Below are 20,146 nucleotides of genomic sequence, written 5' to 3' on the forward strand. Positions count from 1 at the left end.
AAAAGGCGGGATGCATTCCCAGGGAAGCTTTCTAAATGCCCCCAAGATGTTGTAGGCAAACCAGATTGCTGTGCTGACTGGGACTTAGACCTAAAAGTTAATGAACCAATGCCCCCAATCATCTAATTTGAAAAGCACAGTCTCATAAAATAACACTGACTTTTGAAGATCTCCACAGCTTGTATTCAAACTTCCCCTTTCCTTTTTAGGTCTCGCCTAGGTATCGCTTGCGCTGTCTCGTCAAGACATGCTGTATTGAGGATATATGCATGAAACTCTGCCTACTTTCCACCCATCTTTTAAATTAGATCTGGTCATGGTCCTTTATAAATGGTGTTGTTTCTTTGGTCATTAGGCTTAGTAGTCCCTCCTTAGAACCACTATTTCTCTTCTTGTAACCTCCCATGAGGAAACCCCGTTACATGTATTGCAACTCAGTACCTTTTAATTATCTCCTCGGAGCACTTTTTTCTGAAATGCCTTTCTCCTGCCTGCTGTTATATGCAGGATATATATATATATATATATATATATATATATTTATATTTATATATCCAAATCCCTGAGGTGCAGCAAATCCACAGCGACACAGCAATCAGGTACAGACCACTCCAGCGTTCTTAGTGCTTTATTTCTCCATATCGGGTGGCACGACGCGTTTCGACCGGGGCAACCCAGTCTTGATATATATATATATATATATATATATATATATATATATAACGCTCCAAATCCTCTCGATTTACAAAGAAGACGACAGCACTCGGGGGCTACTTTTCAACACTGCGGGTTTATTTTTCGCAGGCACTCTCCACAAACGCGTTTCGGCGTGTCGCCTTCGTCAGTGTGGTAACAGTGATTTTTACTATCGGGTGGATTAAATACACCATTTTCACTTTCTATTTTTCATGCATTGAAATAGACAGAGGACAACCTCACTGTAGTCGCTCTGGGCGCCATCTTAGAATGTCAGTATGGGTAACCTAGTGGTGATCACAGGTTATGCAATGAAGCCCCTAGATGGGCTAATCCATACAATTAGTGGGTATAAACGTTAGATTATAAGTTTCTGAGGTAAACAACAGAATCAAGCCGTGGATCGGCTAAGGTCCTCTATCTAATGGGTAGCATAATGGTCCATATATATATTTAATTTAACCAGCATGGCATGTCTCAATGGCGGTCACACCTTTCTTTTATTTGCCTTTCTCCTTCCTCTGCTGTTGCAGGCAGGACAGCCTCTGGACCGTCGGAAGCGCCGGAGGGACGCGGCTACAGTGACTGTGATCAGTTCGAGTCACGGTTTCGGACACGTGGACAGCTGACACGGTGTCCTGAGGAGTGACGCTGGTATGTGCTGATGTAGCGCACTCCAGGTCCAGTACAGGTTGAAAAGACTGAGAATAATAAACCCCTCATATGCCCTGATGAAATCGCCATAGAAGGAGCGATGAAACATGTCGGCTTGAGGAAAGGAACTTTTATGGTATATGAAATATCCATTTTTAATTAAGTAGTGCTCTGCTGCATCAGAATAAAACGGTAATAGCAAGCAAAGCACCACTACACAAATGATTTATTTTTCTCTTGGTGTTGTGGTTTGTTTGGGGTTCTGTTGAGTGTACTTTTGACACTTCTAACAGGTATCAGTGTTTTGATACGTTGGTCACTATTTGTGTTTTTCCTTCACTATTCTCACGTCCGCACTACTCTTCTGTTGAGTGCACGTTTGTCTTTTCACAATAGAGAGAGTTGCCAATGATGAGAAGTGGGTATACCGGTAATCATCAACCGGGAACCCCCTCGGGTTGTTCTACCGTGAGGTGCTCTCTCTATTCTTCACACTTTTCTAGGTGAATGTGCTGTTCCTGTGTGATTGTATTTTTATTGAACACGTCCAGACCTTGGAATTTATGTTATATAACATATATTTCTGGTAGCATTTAAATTGTGTTTCTACCGGGTCTATGATTGTACTTGGATGTGTATTAATGAGTGAGGCATTAATTGTTTGAACACTGTTTGAGTGGGGGGCTGCCTCGCCCATTTCCCCTCCCCCTGTACCCCTTCAGATTTTGTAGGACAGCCTCTCCCACAAGATTTTTTTTTTTTTTTTTTTTTTAAGTTTAACCAGCGTAGCTAAATCTCTTACAGATCCCAAAACTTCAAACGTGTGACACCATGCACATTTCCCAGTATAAAGTACGTATGGAAACTACAACATCAGAAAATACCAATGAGTGTCGTGCTGGGGATGGCCTTGCCACCGCGTGACATAATCAATTAGAGACAATCCGCTCCACCACTTGGGAGCACTATTGCTACTCTGGCAGGCATAGCTCTCAATCATTTTTGTGTACCACAAGACCTGCTACCAGGTTGGGTAACTATAAATAAATGGCCAACGGTAATAAGCCTGTGTGACAGCGACTGCTACCGCTACAGGAAGGAATTGGCAATGGTGAAAGTTTCAACCCCACCATCATTGTACTCATGGGAGCTGCAGGATGGGGAATCTGGATCACTCCTCTATGTGTCCTCGGCAACAAGGCATGTGACATTCCTTCATCTCAAACTATGCGGTGAGCACTACGACTGCTGAGACCCCTTTCCTGCACAAATGCAAACTCAAGGATGAGATTGGGACAGCCATAATGCAAACGAAGCAGAGGGGAGGAGAAAACAAATAGAAAGCTAGAGGCGAGGGTGCAGAGATCCATTTGGAATGCAATAGATGTAGTATTTCAGAAGGTTTGAGCTAATGGAGTTGCATTACTATTATCAACGCCAATAGCTCAAACTTTCAGCAATGTGAGACCCAACCCATTGCAAATGCTTGTTCTTTAAAAGAAATCACAACTCTTGATATCCTTTATCGATAGATGTAATCTTGATGTATTTTAATCATTAAATGTTTCTTCTCCAGACTGATTTCTTGACTTTAATGCAGTTTTGGTGCTGCTGAAATACTTTACAAGCATTTTCTCTTCAAAAAGGCTAGAAGGTAGCCGCCACGCCTACCAAGAGTAAGCAGAGGATTCCTCACTGACACCTGCTTTATTTAACAAGTCAATAAATGACTTACTTCGTGGAATTTCAACCCTCCTCTCCCGGCAGTAAATCATCCAGTTTCTCAGTTAGGCTCCAGAAAATGACAAACAGAATAAGGCTGTACTTGGCTTCGGAATTTAGAGGAACAGGTTGGAGCCAATTACCTATTCCATGAAGTCAAAGAGATTAAATTCATACTAAAAATACAGGTACTTATGCAAACATGCAAAAACAAGGATCCTTGCCAGCTGTGCATCATCATGACGCCCACCTCGGACGGCAATCTCTAGCCCTCCTCTCCTATGCTATCAATGGTAAGGGAAATAATTTTGAGAAGAAAGCACTCAAACCTTAATAGGGTCCAGAGGAGTAAAGGAAATCAATGCACAGGGTGGGAATTATAAGCATCCTGAAAATATTTACAAACTATTATTTTTATTTTTTATTTGTTTTTAAATTTAAAAAATTCAATTCAATTAGCGACAATTCAACGGTGTAGCAGATACAATGTGATGGTGGAAATATATAGTGTAGTATATAACTGTCGGTAGGATGCTCAGCCCCACTGGAGGTTGGGTGGGATCTTCCATCCTTCTGGTGGGGGCGGGTGGAGAGAAGGGGGCAGTTCGTGCACTGGTGGCCATCCAGGAGGGAACTGGAAAATGGGTGCTTCGACTAGTTGAGAACTGAAAAAGCAACACAGGCAGACAAAAAAGTCAGTTTAACTTCAGATCACATCTCTGTATACCTAGTCATGGGTCTAATGAAGGCAGTTTTGTTGTCTTCCAAACACCACTACCAAAGTTCAAACGTTTTCTTAATTTATTCTTGCCCAACGAAAAGTGATAGAATTTACAACAAAAATATATTTAACTCTATACAAACTTCCCAAATAATAACAGAATAAGGATTAAAGGTGCATTGATTAGAAAGACTTTGATTACAAAAGTGGGCGATATGGTGACTTTTGTACTCAACTGTAGCTGGATTACAAGGCCAAAGACCTCAAACATTTCTTCAGGTAAAAAGCCTTTATGCTCGATGTATGTGGAACACATGGCTTTGATTTCGAGGATTTCTAGATTACATTGCCTTTTATTTCAAATGGCTCTTGGGTAAGAATCTTAGATTTCAAAATGGATTGGATGTAGACCGTTGCAACAAAAATTCCTACCTTTTTGATTTATTTTTTCTGCAGTCTCTTTTAGCTAAAGGTACTCTCGCAAAAACGTCCTCAGTTAGGACCTTGGCCAACACTTGATAAACACAGGTGTTATTTGAAGATGATATTCCTATATTCGGAAAGGGGCTGAAGCCTTAAAAGAGGAGGGCTCATGGGGTTGCAGTGCCATTTGAACTTTAGTCTGAATGTGACATGGTACTACGGATTTAAGAGTGGTCACAAGGGTGGAAGTGGCAACTGAAATCCAGCTTTAACACCAGCATTGGTGCTTCAATCTCTAGAGAGGGCAGCAAGCACATCTAGCACGGTCATTTAAATGCAGGTCTTGAGTGGGCTAAGACTTGGGTCCAGAGCAGTAACAGCACCTGCCTGGTGACACCGCTTGGATAACAGTCTTACCTGGTACCACTTGCAAGTTTCTTCCGCTTCAGCCTCTTCTCCAGCCAGTCTTCGATGCTCCCATCTGGGTCTCCATGCTTGGCTTCCTGCTGCTCTTGTGCTCTCTTCTCCTCTGTGGTAGGAGTGCAGAAGGTTAGGACAAGGAATAAGGTGGACATCTACGTATTGAACTATAGCAGGGCTTTTGAAAGTTACCGGCTTACATCGGACATATTTTACCCACCTCCGCAATACGTGATTTATTGAATGCTTATACTCCACATGCACAGAAGGCGATCACCAGACCCCAAGTTTACCTTCACGAAAGGCGATGCTTTGTGCCACTATTCCACCCCATGTTCCTGCTATCACACAGAACATATTCTCCATATGTAGGGTGACTAGAATTTTAAAGCCAAAAACCGGACGTTTCACGAAAATAGAAGGACTACAATTTTACTTCAAGAGTGCGGACAGAATGACAATGCTCCTCAGCAGAGAATTATTGAACAGGCAGTTTGAACATACATAAAATGTAATCTTTTAAACCCAGTAGCTTGCCTGGTAATAAAATTGCTTTCTCGAAACAACTGATAACTATCCCTGCTTTGTACAACATAAAAAAATCACCTCCCACTAGTCGACCCTCTAAAAACCGGGAGAGGAGCTAAATTTCCTGAAATCTGCCGGGACAGCTGATGAAATACTGGTACCATACGGGCAAATCTGGGATGCCTGCCCCCCCCCCCTTCTATATGCTGCGCTTTTCTTTCCATACATATGCATCTCATCAGCACTTAATTTGTAAATAAATAAGTGCCAGGGCTCTCGTCAGGGGGTCACTGCAGCTGGCACCATCCATTGCTCCTCCCAGCACTGCCAATGACACTATCAATACAAATACTAACCCTCACACTGATACAACTGTGACAATTTGGACTATTTCAGGCCCCCAAAGCTATAAGAACGATTGAGTGGCAGGTAATAGTCATTTTTAATGTATGCTAAATTACTAATTATCAGCTGTTGTGGTCATCCCTAAATTATCAAGACAGTGTCACCTTTTGGCAGAAAGTCACAAGCGCCAGTGTTGGCAATTCAGTGCCGGTGCCGAGCACCGGAAACCACTACCACAAATTAAGCATTGCATCTCATGGAGCCAGAGGGCTGTACTGCAGAAAACAGACAGCAGGCATGAGACGTGGTGGTTCTCTCTACACGGATACTCATCTCACTGCCCAGTGAGCCGGAGAAAGTATTACATAGACGCTGTACCATAAACCCTCTGCTCCAGAGTGCTGTGCTGCAAAACACAGGCAGCAGACATGAGACGTGGTGGCTCCCTCTTCATAGATCTGCATCTCACTGCCTACTGTGCCAGACAAAATACTACACAGATGCTGTACCATGAAAATGTATCCATCTGCTCCAGAGTGCTGTGCTGCAAGAGAACAAAAAGTACTGCCCGTTGCTGCTCTCCACCATCCCACTGATATTTCTCTCTCTCAACAAAACATGAACTACAGCGCAACAGGAACTCTTTCCCGGATACTGGGCTTCCTGTGCCACAGATCTGTATCCCAGACTATGTGCTGCAACATCGCAGAAAGTAATACCCTGGATGCGGTTTCTCTTTCTGCATGTAGATGCGTCTCGAAGCCCAAGGGTGCTATGATGCAATGCTACGAAAACAATTACCCAGATACTGGGCCTCGGTCTCCGAAGAGACCCATCTCCCAATAAGGCAAGCATGGTGCCACACCACCACAAAAATGTCCTAGACACAGTGCCTCCCACTCCAGAGTTAGGCATCCGCAAGCCCTGGGCACTGATGGGCACATCCACGGAAAGGAATCACCACACTCTATGCCTTTCTCTCCAAGGATCCGTACTTCAGAGCCACGGAGCGCTGCACTGCACTACTACAGAAAGTGCAATATCGTCCCCATAACAGGTACGAGGTGAACCCTGACTGTACCAGAACATTCCCTGACCCCTGGCACACTGCCAACACCTGCACTCCTACAGGCAGAACCGTGATGTACACTCTGATCCAGTGCTTTAAATGGGCCTGTACTCACAGGTACTGAGTAACAACACTTCTTATTTTTATCACTTTGAGTACCGGTACTCATGAAGGGTAGGCACAATGAATGGCCTCTAGTGGTGGTAGCCTGTCCCTTTGACAGCTAAAGCACTTGTATGGCCCTGAGCTGAGCCCCCGATGAAGTATTCCGCGTGGGCTCATTTGCATGGTATCCGGGTATTCGCCCTCATGCTGTGTTGCAAGGAGTGGAGGCAGCCCAGTGATAGCACAATGAGGCAAGCAATGGGAGGCAAGGAGCTTAAAAGGGCTTTTGGCTGCTTATGTTTGTCTGTTTGCCTGCTTGTGTGTGTTTTTGTGTGAGAGAAATTTTACAAAATAAGGAAATGTTAAAATTATCACTGTGTTTGACTTTCGTTTTGTATAACGAATTAACCAGTTTTGTTTATAAAAAAAACATTTCTCGTGTTTTGGTATGTGCTGCAACTAGTATACAAGTCAATAAGCTTCGCATGCCTTGCCCTTAGCCTCGCCCACTCGCCATATTTAAAACCTGCACTATTGTTCCCCCATTTAAAGCACTGCTATGATATCTTCCCTTCCTATTACTTACTGTTTCCCCTCGCCACTACACTTCTCCCCCAAGACGTTTGGAAGCAGCCCTAGCTGGTAAAAGCATTGAACAAAACAATCACTCAAAATAAAACACAGGTTTCTAGCATTTTCTTGAATGATTACGACCACCTCCAGCCACTCACTCCGGGTCTGAGGTGAATGACAGCTCGCCCTGTTTTCCAGTCACCGAGGCCTCTCTCGCCCTCTGGGCTCCGGGGAGGAATGAAAGCTCGCTCTTACCTCTGACACCCAGTAACTCACTGCTTGACAAATGTGAGCGAATTTGAAACTGCGTGCTATGCATCGAGCAGGAGCAAGAAGCATCATTTGTCAGTCACGAGGTCCATCCCGACAGGCGATGCCCAGAGACCACAGCCATACGTCAAAGGACTGTCTCTAAAGACAGCGAAAGTGATGAAGGGCCGGATGTAAGAACAGGGTTACCCACTCTGTGTCTATGGACACGTGCGGGAGTTAAGGGCCGACTGGTTGAACCCAGGAGTGCGGAACACAAACCAGGGTCTGGGTCTGGGAAGCAGGAGGCGCGTCAGTGGAATCGCCTCCTTTTCGCAGGCCTCACTGCCCGCCCAGCTCATTCTCACCGCGGTGTTATTTTATTATCTATTCTGCGCTCCCAGTCACCACACCCGTACTGCGCAGAACAGCGGAGATGACGCGCCTGGGAAGTTTAGTAACACCGGGAGAAACGTGTCGATTGTGAAGAGTTATCTGAAGGGGTATCTTGCACTGAGGAATGGGGACACAAAAGGGTTAGCACAAGGAATATCCGAAAAAAAGCAGGTGTGAAAGGGAATCCAGCTCTGAGGAAAGGAAACCCCGGGTCGTATTAGGAGCCAGCCCTACCCCGGTTAGAAAAGGCCCGGCAAATGACAGGTAAGAACGGGGGTGGGGGCATGGAAGAGTGTCAAGAGGGGCTCCCAGCACCGAGAACATGTGTTATTGGAAGGTACCTCCAGCATGGGTATTTACCGACTGCTCCATCCCCCTTTACTCCTCACCAATAGCGGAAGCGCATTACAATACATTTATACTAAGAGATACACATTCGTCAATAAAACTCTAATTCTACTCTTCCCAAAAGCAAGAGATGTCAGACGTTGGCTTGGAAAAATATGTATTTCCGCCTGCTCTGTGCGTTAATGCATGAAACGTTTAATTCCTCGTTTAAAAATGGGTGTTCCGGCGCCAACGTGACATTCTGTATCTCCACACATTCTGCCGGTAGGTGTAACGTGTGGACGATAACGGGAAGCGAGAGCCCATCTGGCACAGCCGCAGTATGTGACAAGAATCATAAGGAGGCCGATCAGTTGGTCTTCTGCTGCCCCCTGCTGCCAGGCTTCAGCAGTCACATTTGGATAAGTCACTTAAGATCCTTCAAACTGCAAGTAGTTCACAAAAGGGTTCAGCTGGGGAACGGTGCGAACAGGGCAGGTCCGACCAAACTAAACCACACGGATTTCTGCGAGCTCGCTATTTTGAAATAATTCTGAAAAGTTTTTAGTGACGGTTGAAAAAGTTAAGCCAGTCACGGACGTCTTAAGAAGGCACAGTTCAATTTAAACGTATTAAAAGATTCAGTCAGAGCAGCTAGTTACACGGCATCAGATACCTTTCTCAATGCCCCTAGGGTGCGTTGATCCTAATCATCCCACATACAAAGAACCGCAGTGATAGACTAGACCAGAAGAAGGTGGTGGCGCCGCCCAATGCCGGACTCGGTTAAAGGCTGCTGCCTGTTAATCTCGACTATCTACTACTCGATCATGGGGTCACGCCGCTCGCTCCTTCCAATCTGACAACGAGCTCCCTGACCTCTCAAAGCACATCCGATCATGCCCAGGAGCACACCAATCTCCTTTTACCGCTGATGGAGGCAAGATCCTCTCAAACCAACTCACTCACCCTCACTTGACCGACTGTCGTGTTATTTAAAACCTATCTTTTTAATGTATAATGTAAGATCGACAAAAACTGCAATGAACTTGTTGATCTCTTTGGACAACCCAGGATTATATTTCCATGTAGCTTCTTATTTATTACATTCTATTGCTATTAGGAAATCTATTGTAGTCTGACAATTGAGGGGGTACAGCTAACCGCTCCTAAACCATTGATTGTTATTATGGAAAATGTTACGGCATCATCAATGTAAACATCACGATGCGCTTTACTTTAACATTTTATAGTACTGTTTAAACAATGGAAAACTGAAATTTGAATTGTAAAATGCACTTTTCCCCGTCCTTTCCAACAAAATTGTGAATATATGATCTTCTTTGTCGATTTACGTTTTTCCATTGACTTTTAACTGCTGGTATTTGCTGCCTGTTTTGTATTTTATTATGTCTTATTTTTATTGCTTATATGGCTGTATATTACACCCCAGTAAAAGCGTATGAACTGAACTGAACTGACCAGTCGTGTCTTAACATGCTCAACTTACCACTCACAACCACTCCATACAGTCCACCAACAGTTTTAACAAACATAGCCATGGCGAATACCCTATCCAAACTGAAGTTCTGACTGACTCATTTAGAGTCAGGGGTAGTCATGGGCGTCCGCAGACATTTTTCCAGGGGGGGGCAAAATGTTAACGTCATCACCATCCTCCGACATGATGTGTGCCAGGTGGGGCACAAGAAACACTGGGGCGCAGAACTGGGATAGACTCAATTAAATGCCAGGAATCCAGGACATGTAACTGACCCTGCCACAGGCCAACAAACACCACTTGTAGGGAAAACGCTAAACTTTCTGACAAGGTGCTTTATCTGTCTGCTAGGTGTGCAGAATTCCGGGTCCTCGATCCAACACCAATCAAGGCTGTCTTCAGCACGATTCGATTTTTATCAGAATAGTTTGAAACAGCCTATGATTAAAGCACCAGATTAAATATACTGTATGCACAGTGTATGTTAGGGATTATTTGTAGCACACATATTTACCAATATTGGCTTCTTGGTGCTAGAATTCATGATAACTTTTATCGAAAGTTAAAGCACAACGTCAAAGTTAGTCATAAATAATGCATCAATCACACACGCTAGTGATTCGCCAATGGGTGCTCCCTTTACTAGAATTCCCCAGGCATTGCTAAATTTTACACGCATTCAATTAACTTATACAAAATAAAATGTATAGGTCCAAATGTTAGCTATATTTTTTAAAAGAAACTTAGAGTCCCTCTACGTGTAGTCAATGTCAAACTGACAACATGCCCACGTTTAGGGATACAATAATGGCCAGCTCCCTTATGCGGAAGCCCAGCACCGTAAATGTGTGGCACATGCGGCGCCCGCAGCGGCGGCACATCACAGGTCCAGAAATGCTGAGTCTTACACAGTGGTCGAAGTGGGGGGAAAAAGTAGGGGAACAGTGGGCGGAGAATCAAAGGGCGGGAATAACCCAAGGATTGGATCTGTGGGTGGAGCCAGAGGTGTGGCCAGAATGCGCAGACATCCCAATTTTTAGTATTTGTTTGGCATTTCACTGCCCAATTTAATCAAGCAATTGATACACATGATTATTTGAGGTTATAATGAATTATTGACATTAAAATATATTCACAAAGTGGGATATGCTTCTAATCACAGAATGTACCAAATACGATAAAATGTAGAAACACAAGTCATTTGTCTCCGAGCCATGGATTTTCTGTCATCAGCACTACTCCCTTTTTCCACAACAGCAGTTCAAACATGAATGGAAAAATATCCTAGTTTGCAAATGTTTTCTCTAAAATTATGGCTCTGCCATATTTGCCTCATAATGCAAGATCTGCTGCATGATCTGACCATTTAAACTAATAAATTGTCTGTAGCTCAAACATATCAAAAGTTAATATAAAATGTGACTTGTGTTGCTGCGGAGTGGATGGCCTATTGTAAAGGTTGACTGATCACCTTTCTCACTGCTACGTTTCTATGTTACACTGGTACTAATAAGGCAAAATCTTTCCAGAGACTGTTAGCATGTGTACAGACGTCAAAATAATAAAATATCTGAAAATATACTGCATTACGCTGCTGCCTTTTTTTAATGCATAATTTAGTCAACACTACGGCATAATGTTGTCATCCTTTGCTGCATAATTAATTCCAGTGGCCCCACAGCAGGCAGCACATGTTAAAAGTGCTTGTGTATGAAGCCGGGTGACTGTAAGTTTGCGAACTTAGTTTGCTGTGCGTGCAAATCCTGCATTGCCAATCCCTGGTGAGTTGCAACTACTACTGCTGAAACAAGGCCAATGGAGGTACCTATGGGTGATGCAGACTGGCCTCAAGGGCAGGGCCAGCCAGAGCACTGGTGGTGTCCTGTGCATTAATGGTTGTTAGTGCCCCCCTACCACTCTTTAACTGTGCCCCCCAAGTTTCCATGACCACTCTCTCTCAGATGCATTTAATTTGATTTACAGCGCCACTCATACCATTGTAGGGTGTCGGAGCACTTTACATCACACACATTACACAGAGACAATCAATATGTGTGTAAATCACTGTATAGAAAATGTTACATAAGACTAAGGACTAAAAGGTGTAGGAGTCACATGACAACCATACTAGTAGCCTGTATAGTTTTATAGTGATTGGTCTGGAGAAACACAATACCCGGAATTTAAAACGTAATACCATGGTTGGGGGTTCTCCTTAATAATCAGAATTGATTTCTGTCCAAAAGAACACTTTTTGTGACATTAGGATAATCAAAGAGTGGGGGTGGGGGGGTACATAACACTCTAATTTATACCTTGCAGTTAGTATGCAGCTCTTAGATGACAGTTAATAGCTCACTGTTCTAAGTTAGAATTTTAACTTATAAACTGCAAGTAATAAAAGGATCTCTCTGACAAAAGCAGTAGCCCACTGACCTATTTACATTATGTGCACTTTGTGATCTGCATGGCGCATGTTCTTTGGAGCCGGTACATTAACCCTCTGAGCTACCTTTCCATGAGTCAAAACTTCCACTAGACAAAATTCTGATCTCTCTCTAGGAAGAACATTAATCACCAGAGTCATCATGACATTTTTATTGTAGCCGAAAATTGCTGGGGGCCAGGAAGGCTGCAGCAAGCGTTTTTAAAACCATAATATACTTGCAAACATGATGCCTCCACCTAAAGTCAGCACCCGGTGCGGTCACACTGGTTGCACCGCCCTAGAGCTGGCCCTTCTCAAGGGTCCCGTGACCTCAGTGACAGGATCACTGTTGCTCTAGGGGTGTGCTGCTTCATAGGCCTGCCAGCAAGACTGGAGGTGAACTTCAGTATGGATAGTGGTGGACAAGCCTTGAAGGTTAACCTACACTTGTCGTGCTAGGGTCCACCTGCTGGTGCGAATACACCAGGACTTCTAAGGTGTTGCGAAGCCTTCTAAGGTCAAGCATGTGATTGTGCTCTCGCAGGAGAGTGGTCTGGTGGACTGGTTATTAAGGCTAAACCCGGTTCCCAGTTCCAAATTCAGCAGCTCTGACCATAGTGCCACATCCTCTCCCCCACTGAACACCGTACTGCCCCACTAAGAAAAACTCCCACTGTCTTCAACTACAACCTAATTGTTGCCCGCTATAAACACGTGGATGTGGCTCAATTTAAATTACGCACTAGACAAGAGCAATATGCGACCTACGAAAAAAAAAGTAACAACATCCTGGAAAAAGCAAACACTTATAGGGAATGCAAAATTTAGCAAACCATGGGAAATGTAAGCAGGAACAACATGGTTAACTTAATGCTTTTGCACTCACTATTCAGAATCAGTGAGTGCTTTTTCCTGAAAAAGTTAAGGACACGACTACAGGACCCTGAATGGATCCATTTCAATGGCCATTGCTTATATCCTTACAAAACGTAAGCAGTATGGTAAAAAGACCACAGCCCTGGACGCAGAGCCACAGCACACATTTTGTTTTCCAATCCACACATTTTAGTACCTCCAGGATTGGTGCACTAGTTCCAAGTCCAGGGAAAACAAAGACAAGAAAACAAAAATAGCGCTTCACTGGCAAACTCTGTAAAAGTGGCGCTAATGTGTTTCAGTGTGAATAAAATCAGTTTAGCCAGTTTGCTACCACTCTGTCTTACTTTATTTAGTTATGTATATATTTTTAGCCTTTTATTCCCAATGCTGCACTTTGGTATTAAAATGTCAGAAAAATATAACATTTCCAGCAAAAGCGTCCTTCTTTTTTGGATCCATTTCACAGGGAAGCAAATAAAACAAGCATTTGCAATGCAATAGGTCTCGCATTAGGAAAGTTTGAGCTATTGGTCTTGTAAATGACAATTTTTTTTATTTATGTATTGTTTTGAAAATAGCTAAATTAATAGCTTTGTCATTTACAATGCCAATAGTTATAACTTTCGCAAATGTGACACCTATAGCATGTGTAATGCAACATGTTTTGTATTTACGTGACTTAGCTGTATTAATATTACAAATTACAATGGCTTTTAATTTTTTAAAATAATTAATACTTAAATAAAAGGGATTTTAATTTATAATGGCAATAGCTTAAACTTTTGTAAATAACTTTTGTGAAGATTATGTTTAGTGTATTTTATTGTGACGAAAATCCAAGAACAGAAGTGAAATATTAACAACTTTTTGTGACATTTGTAATAATGTTTGAAACATTGAGAGAACATATTTGAACCAGTTGTTGTTGAATGGTTGCGCAGATTGATGCTGGGGTGGAAATGTACTATATAAACACGCTCAGAGCATGCCATAATATAACACACTTTGTGATGTGATGTAGTGTAGGTGTGCTGCGTGTCAGCTTGCGGTTGCATGTGTGTGTTGCAGCATAGATAAACAGCAACCGTTGCTGTTTATCTATGGAATCATAGGTCTGTATTTTGTGTTTTCCCTGTTTGTGTCTCCGTTTGTTGTCTGTGCGCGAGTGCTTTTGTGCTTGTGTGCACGTTATGTCAATTGTTACATGTATCTGTCTGTCTTTGCTTTATTTTTTTTATATCTGTACATGTCTGAATTAGCTCATGCGTGCGTGAGTGCTTGTGCGGTCATATATGTAACAGTAATGAATGTAACTGCATAAACGTGTGGGTTTGTGCTTGTGTGTGTGCGTATTGGGGACTGTGCATGGTGTGGGTTGCATGTTAGCATCTGTATGACTGTATGTATTTATAATTGCCTGTGTGTGACAAGTCGTTGTGTGTGCATGCATTTTACTTGTCTGTGTGTGTCGGTGAATTTGTGTTTAAAGATTTGTGGCTTTGAGTTCCTGCCATGTTTAGAGCACACCGCAATGATAGAGAAAGAGCGGGAGTGGGCCCTGGAGGAGGTGGACAGGTTGGGGGCAGAGAGGCGGTGAGCGCGTGTGGGCGGTGGAATGAGCAAGAGAGAGAGTCAGGAAGGGAGAGGAGAGGAGAGGATGAGTGGGAGTCAGAGAGAGCTGGGGGAGGCAGGGGTGCGTGGGAGAGACGGAGAGCTAGAGAGAGCGAGGGGGAGGAGGGAATATATAATTTAGCTGCATTCATAAAACCCTATGCGGCTTGTACCAGCGCAGCGCTATAAAAGTAACAGAATGATTGCAATTCCATGGTTCCTGAAAATAAGGGGGGAAATAATTGCCTGCAACGAAGGAAGCAGCGGTCTTTTCATTGGACGCGGTGAATAGGTGTCAGGGGCACGTCAGGCGCCACACTGGGCAGCGGCACCTGGCGAAGGGGGGCGGGGGCGCGCGTGAGTGGAGCGCCTTCAAGGCTGCACTTTAAGCGTGGCTTGGTGCTGGCTATATTGAGAGGCGCAATTCCGGAAGCTTCCAGGGCCCGCAGTGGTGGCGTTTCTTGCTAATGCTGCGCTGATTTAAAGCCTCGAGCACACGTTTCACTGCTCACCTGTTCCCCAGCAGCCTGACGTGCACGAGCTCAGGACACATCCTAAAACACCCACCTGTTTACTCCGAACCACAGCGCAAGGCATCCCTGTACCCCAACATCCCAAATTACCAGGTTTCAGAAGACAACCCAATATGCACGAACCCCAATGCATAGAACTTCTACAGCATAGGCAAACTAGCAACCGGAAGTTCGGCAGCGTGAAGCCGGTCGTGGGGCGGGACTTTCGCCTTCTGCGTGAAGCCCGCATCCACGGAGTGCCAGAGAGCAGCATTGGTGACGCGGGGCTCCGCGGTGGCTGCAGAAGTCCGGAGTGGCGGCGATGAGGTGAGTGGGGCTTAGTTGTAAGGGGGGGCGGGGGTGTGTGTGTGTGTGTGCAAGGGGGGTAGGGGGCGGCGGCGTGTGTATGCGTGTGTGTCTGTGCGTGTCTGTGTCTGTGTGTGTGTGTGCAGGGGGGTGGGGGGGCGGCAGCGTGTGTATGTGTGCGCGCGCCTGTGTGTGTGTGTGTGTGTGTGCAGGGGGTGGGGGCTGGCTGTGTGTGTGTGCGCCGTTAGTGCATGCGAGCCAAGCGAAAGCAGGGGCTGTGTGTGCGTCTGCGCAAGCGCGTCTCAGAGGCGCGCTCCCGCGGTCAAAACTGAGAATGGAAAAGTGCGCGTTTGACTCGTGTCTACATTCCCAGAAATGGGTGACAATAGTTGTCGAACTCGACAATCAATGCTTCGCAGTGATTGCACGTCGAGCTCGACCTAAAAAAGGAGAGGAAAGAGAGTTAGAACCCCGTCTTGAAGTCACGGTTTCCATGGGCGTCCGCAAGGGGGGGGCAAGGAGGGTCTCTCCAAGGTGGGGCAAGCGCCCCTCCTTGCCCCCCCCTGCGGACGCCCATGGGCGTAGTTTAGGTATATCATCGACGTAGACTAATCCGTCTCAGCCTCTAACAGTCCTCCCGACTCCTCCGACGGATACTACTGCCTCTCCGCCTCGAACATTCCTCCGACAGATTAAGGGCCATTAGAGGTTTGGCTGTTTGTCCATCCATTCTATTTAGAGTTGGCTGACAAATAGCCTGTTTTTCTTTCACACACAAAACAAGCAGTAAGGGAAAGAAAAACATTTCAATGATCACGCCATGGGAAAAAACTCCCATGGCGAGGGGGGCATTTCTTCATCATTTTCAAAAAGAATATCCCCTTTGGGATTTTGTTTTTGAAAATAAAAAAAAGATATTGAAAGTGCTGTAAGGCAGTCATGGGGTTCTAAGTCACACAGCACACTTCCAATGTATTGACAGGAACCGCTGTGGTGATAAACGTCTCAAAATCTGGAGTACAGTCTCCAAACTTAACATTAGCTCATAAGTGTTTTGTGACAATGGAACCACAGACTACGATCTACACAAAACTACAAAGGCATAATAATATATTCTGGTCTGAAAGTAAATGACCACAAGAGATATATAAACTACGACATGAATATTCTAATCACAACTGCTGGGGCAGAAGGTCCTCTGCTTGGTAATAAGGAGCACGCACCTGTACCAAGTTCATCACAGCAAGCTGTAGCTTTTTGGCCACTGCCTCAGTACACACAACGATCATGTGAGTGTGTGCTGGAGGTAGTTTTTGTAACATGAATTGAGGCCCAGAGTGGCTCCTGGAGGGCACATCATGTGCATCCTCCTTATCAAGTATAAGTGCTATCGGCTCACCGGGACGCAGAGGACTGATAGTGGTAAACCTTTTAGAGTCGCAAGTCAGGGTTTAATACCTACCCCATCAGCAGAGCTCCTTCAGGACATTCCAGGGATCTTTTGTAATGAATAAGACGTTTGGTTGGAGAGAAGAAAGAGGGGTCCCTTTGAGAATTAGGGAGTTTTCCATATCCTTTTCTGGCCCATTATTCCTTCCCACAAACAGAGTAGCAGGATTTTGCTTGAGCCCCAAGCAGTACGAGGCCTCAACATTTTGCACTCTGCACTTTGCATGTTATTCTCTTTCTTCCACAACCCCAGAAGGTTCTCCTCTTTTTTTATTTTATTTTTTATTTTGTATTTTTATTTTAGTTCTCATTTGCCTCTTTTTCACCCTTCTTCTAACTTAACCAACCCAGGGTTTCATGCCTCGTATAAGCTGGGCAAATCCTCCTGCTTACACAAGGGGGGACTAAACAACCAGCCGAAGCAGATAAAAGACATTAATCATTGGCCTTACAACAGGTTGGAATTTAATTTGAAACAATCCCCCTCACATTTCGGAAAGAGTGGTTCATAAGGCTTGAAAGCGAAATTAGTTCATTTATTTGGGTGTCAAAAGGACCACGGCTTTCTTGGAAAAAATTGAGAAGGAGATTGATAAAGGGGGACTTAGCCTTGCCGGACTTATTTTATTCTTGGGCGTTTCTTTTGAAGAATGGACAGATGCTTTTAGATTCCCTGGCGAATACAGAGATAGGTAGGATGTTTGGAGAAATGCTGAGAGAAGAAGAGGGAGCAGAAATAGGATTTATGTTTAAATTTGCTGATCCGAAGTATTTTAAGAAGGTTAGATTAAAGGTGTTAAAAGCAATGGCAGAGTTATTCATACAATTCTGGCGTACATAAGGTGCAATCTTGACTGGACTATGAGATCTCCCGGGCCGGCCGCAGGGATTGACTGTGAGGTGGAATACCTGGAGAAGGGGATCTCTGACCACTCCCCACTTTTGGTTAGGACAGGAGGGAGGCCTAGGGCGAAAAGTGGAAATTGGAGGTTGACAGCTTGGGACCTGCAGAACACTGAGATATTGCGGGGTCTCCGGGCTGACACGACAGTGTATTTTGCTGAATATGTAGGCTCAATCCCTAGCACTCCCTAGCACTCCCTAGCACTCGGCACTCCCTAGCACTCCCTAGCACCCTGCACTCCCTAGCACTCTGCACTCCCTAGCACTCTGCACTCCCTAGCACTCTGCACTCCCTAGCACTCTGCACTCCCTAGCACTCTGCACTCCCTTGCACTCCCTAGCACTCCCTAGCACTCTCCAGCACTCCCTAGCACTCTGCACTCCCTAGCACTCTGCACTCCCTAGCACTCCCTTGCACTCCCTAGCACTCTGCACTCCCTAGCACTCCCTAGCGTTCTGCACTCCCTAGCACTCTGCACTCCCTAGCACTCCCTAGCACTCTGCACTCCCTAGCGCTCTGCACTCCCTAGCGCTCTGCACTCCCTAGCACTCTGCACTCCCTAGCACTCTGCACTCCCTAGCACTCTGCACTCCCTAGCACTCTGCACTCCCTAGCACTCTGCACTCCCTAGCACTCTGCACTCCCTAGCACTCTGCACTCCCTAGCACTCTGCAGTCACTCTGCACTCCCTAGCACTCTGCACTCCCTAGCACTCTGCACTCCCTAGCACTCTGCACTCCCTAGCACTCTGCAGTCACTCTGCACTCCCTAGCACTCTGCACTCCCTAGCACTCTGCACTCCCTAGCACTCTGCACTCCCTAGCACTCTGCACTCCCTAGCACTCTGCACTCCCTAGCACTCCCTAGCACTCTGCACTCCCTAGCACTCTGCACTCCCTAGCACTCTGCACTCCCTAGCACTCTGCACTCCCTAGCACTCTGCACTCCCTAGCACTCTGCACTCCCTAGCACTCTGCACTCCCTAGCACTCTGCACTCCCTAGCACTCCCTAGCACTCTGCACTCCCTATCACTCCCTAGCACTCTGCACTCCCTAGCACTCTGCACTCCCTAGCACTCTGCACTCCCTAGCACTCTGCACTCCCTAGCACTCCCTAGCACTCTGCACTCCCTAGCACTCTGCACTCCCTAGCACTCTGCACTCCCTAGCACTCTGCACTCCCTAGCACTCTGCACTCCCTAGCACTCTGCACTCCCTAGCACTCTGCACTCCCTAGCACTCCCTTGCACTCCCTAGAACTCTGCACTCCCTAGCACTCCCTTGCACTCCCTAGCACTCTGCACTCCCTAGCACTCCCTAGCGTTCTGCACTCCCTAGCACTCTGCACTCCCTAGCACTCCCTAGCACTCTGCACTCCCTAGCACTCTGCACTCCCTAGCACTCTGCACTCCCTAGCACTCCCTAGCACTCTGCACTCCCTAGCACTCTGCACTCCCTAGCACTCCCTAGCACTCTGCACTCCCTAGCACTCTGCACTCCCTAGCACTCTGCAGTCACTCTGCACTCCCTAGCACTCTGCACTCCCTAGCACTCTGCACTCCCTAGCACTCTGCAGTCACTCTGCACTCCCTAGCACTCTGCACTCCCTAGCACTCTGCACTCCCTAGCACTCTGCACTCCCTAGCACTCCTTAGCACTCTGCACTCCCTAGCACTCCCTAGCACTCTGCACTCCCTAGCACTCTGCACTCCCTAGCACTCTGCACTCCCTAGCACTCTGCACTCCCTAGCACTCTGCACTCCCTAGCACTCTGCACTCCCTAGCACTCCCTAGCACTCTGCACTCCCTATCACTCCCTAGCACTCTGCACTCCCTAGCACTCTGCACTCCCTAGCACTCTGCACTCTGCACTCCCTAGCACTCTGCACTCCCTTGCTGTTGGACAGGCCCAATGAAGGGCTCGCTCCCTCCCCGCATGACAGGGCCCTGGTACCGGTCTTCCAGGTACTACCCGCAGAAGCAACCCCCAACCCGTCCCCCATGGGACGTCTGCTCCTGGGAATCCCTGTGTCCCTGGCCTGGGCCACCGTCAGCACCCTTGCCCGGACCAGCCGCCATCTTAGACACTGCGCCACGAGGCCGCGTGGCCTCAGCTCGACCCCAACCCCGGGCCTGGCCAGGTCCCGACATCCCGGCACCACCATCCACCCAGGAGGTGAACGGACCACTTGGCAGGTCAATGGGAGTAAGAAGTGTCGATGGCTCTCTCCCGCCAGGTGCCGATCACCCCCAGCCTCCTCGGGCGCTGGCTCCACCCCCCTGCTGGGTGTCTGGACTCCCTCATCCCGGACCTCCCGACCTCCAAGA

The 20,146-nt window shown here is 46.1% G+C and overlaps 1 protein-coding gene across 3 annotated transcripts in view; it reads right to left on the bottom strand.

Moving 5' to 3' along the window:
* Positions 1-3,478: 3,478 nt before the first annotated feature.
* The window catches only part of ZMAT5 (zinc finger matrin-type 5), an 84,812-nt gene continuing 68,144 nt past the window's right edge, over positions 3,479-20,146 (bottom strand). For all 3 annotated transcript variants that reach the window (XM_078667206.1, XM_078667205.1, XM_078667204.1), the window contains 2 exons: positions 4,634-4,745; positions 3,479-3,737 (listed from right to left, as the gene is read on the bottom strand). In XM_078667206.1, the coding sequence (XP_078523332.1) occupies positions 3,608-3,737; positions 4,634-4,745 (242 nt within the window). In that variant the 3' untranslated portion in view covers positions 3,479-3,607. The remainder of the gene's footprint in view (positions 3,738-4,633; positions 4,746-20,146) is intronic.

The sequence above is a fragment of the Lissotriton helveticus genome, chromosome 11 (genome assembly GCF_964261635.1).
Source record: "Lissotriton helveticus chromosome 11, aLisHel1.1, whole genome shotgun sequence".
Taxonomy (NCBI): domain Eukaryota; kingdom Metazoa; phylum Chordata; class Amphibia; order Caudata; family Salamandridae; genus Lissotriton; species Lissotriton helveticus.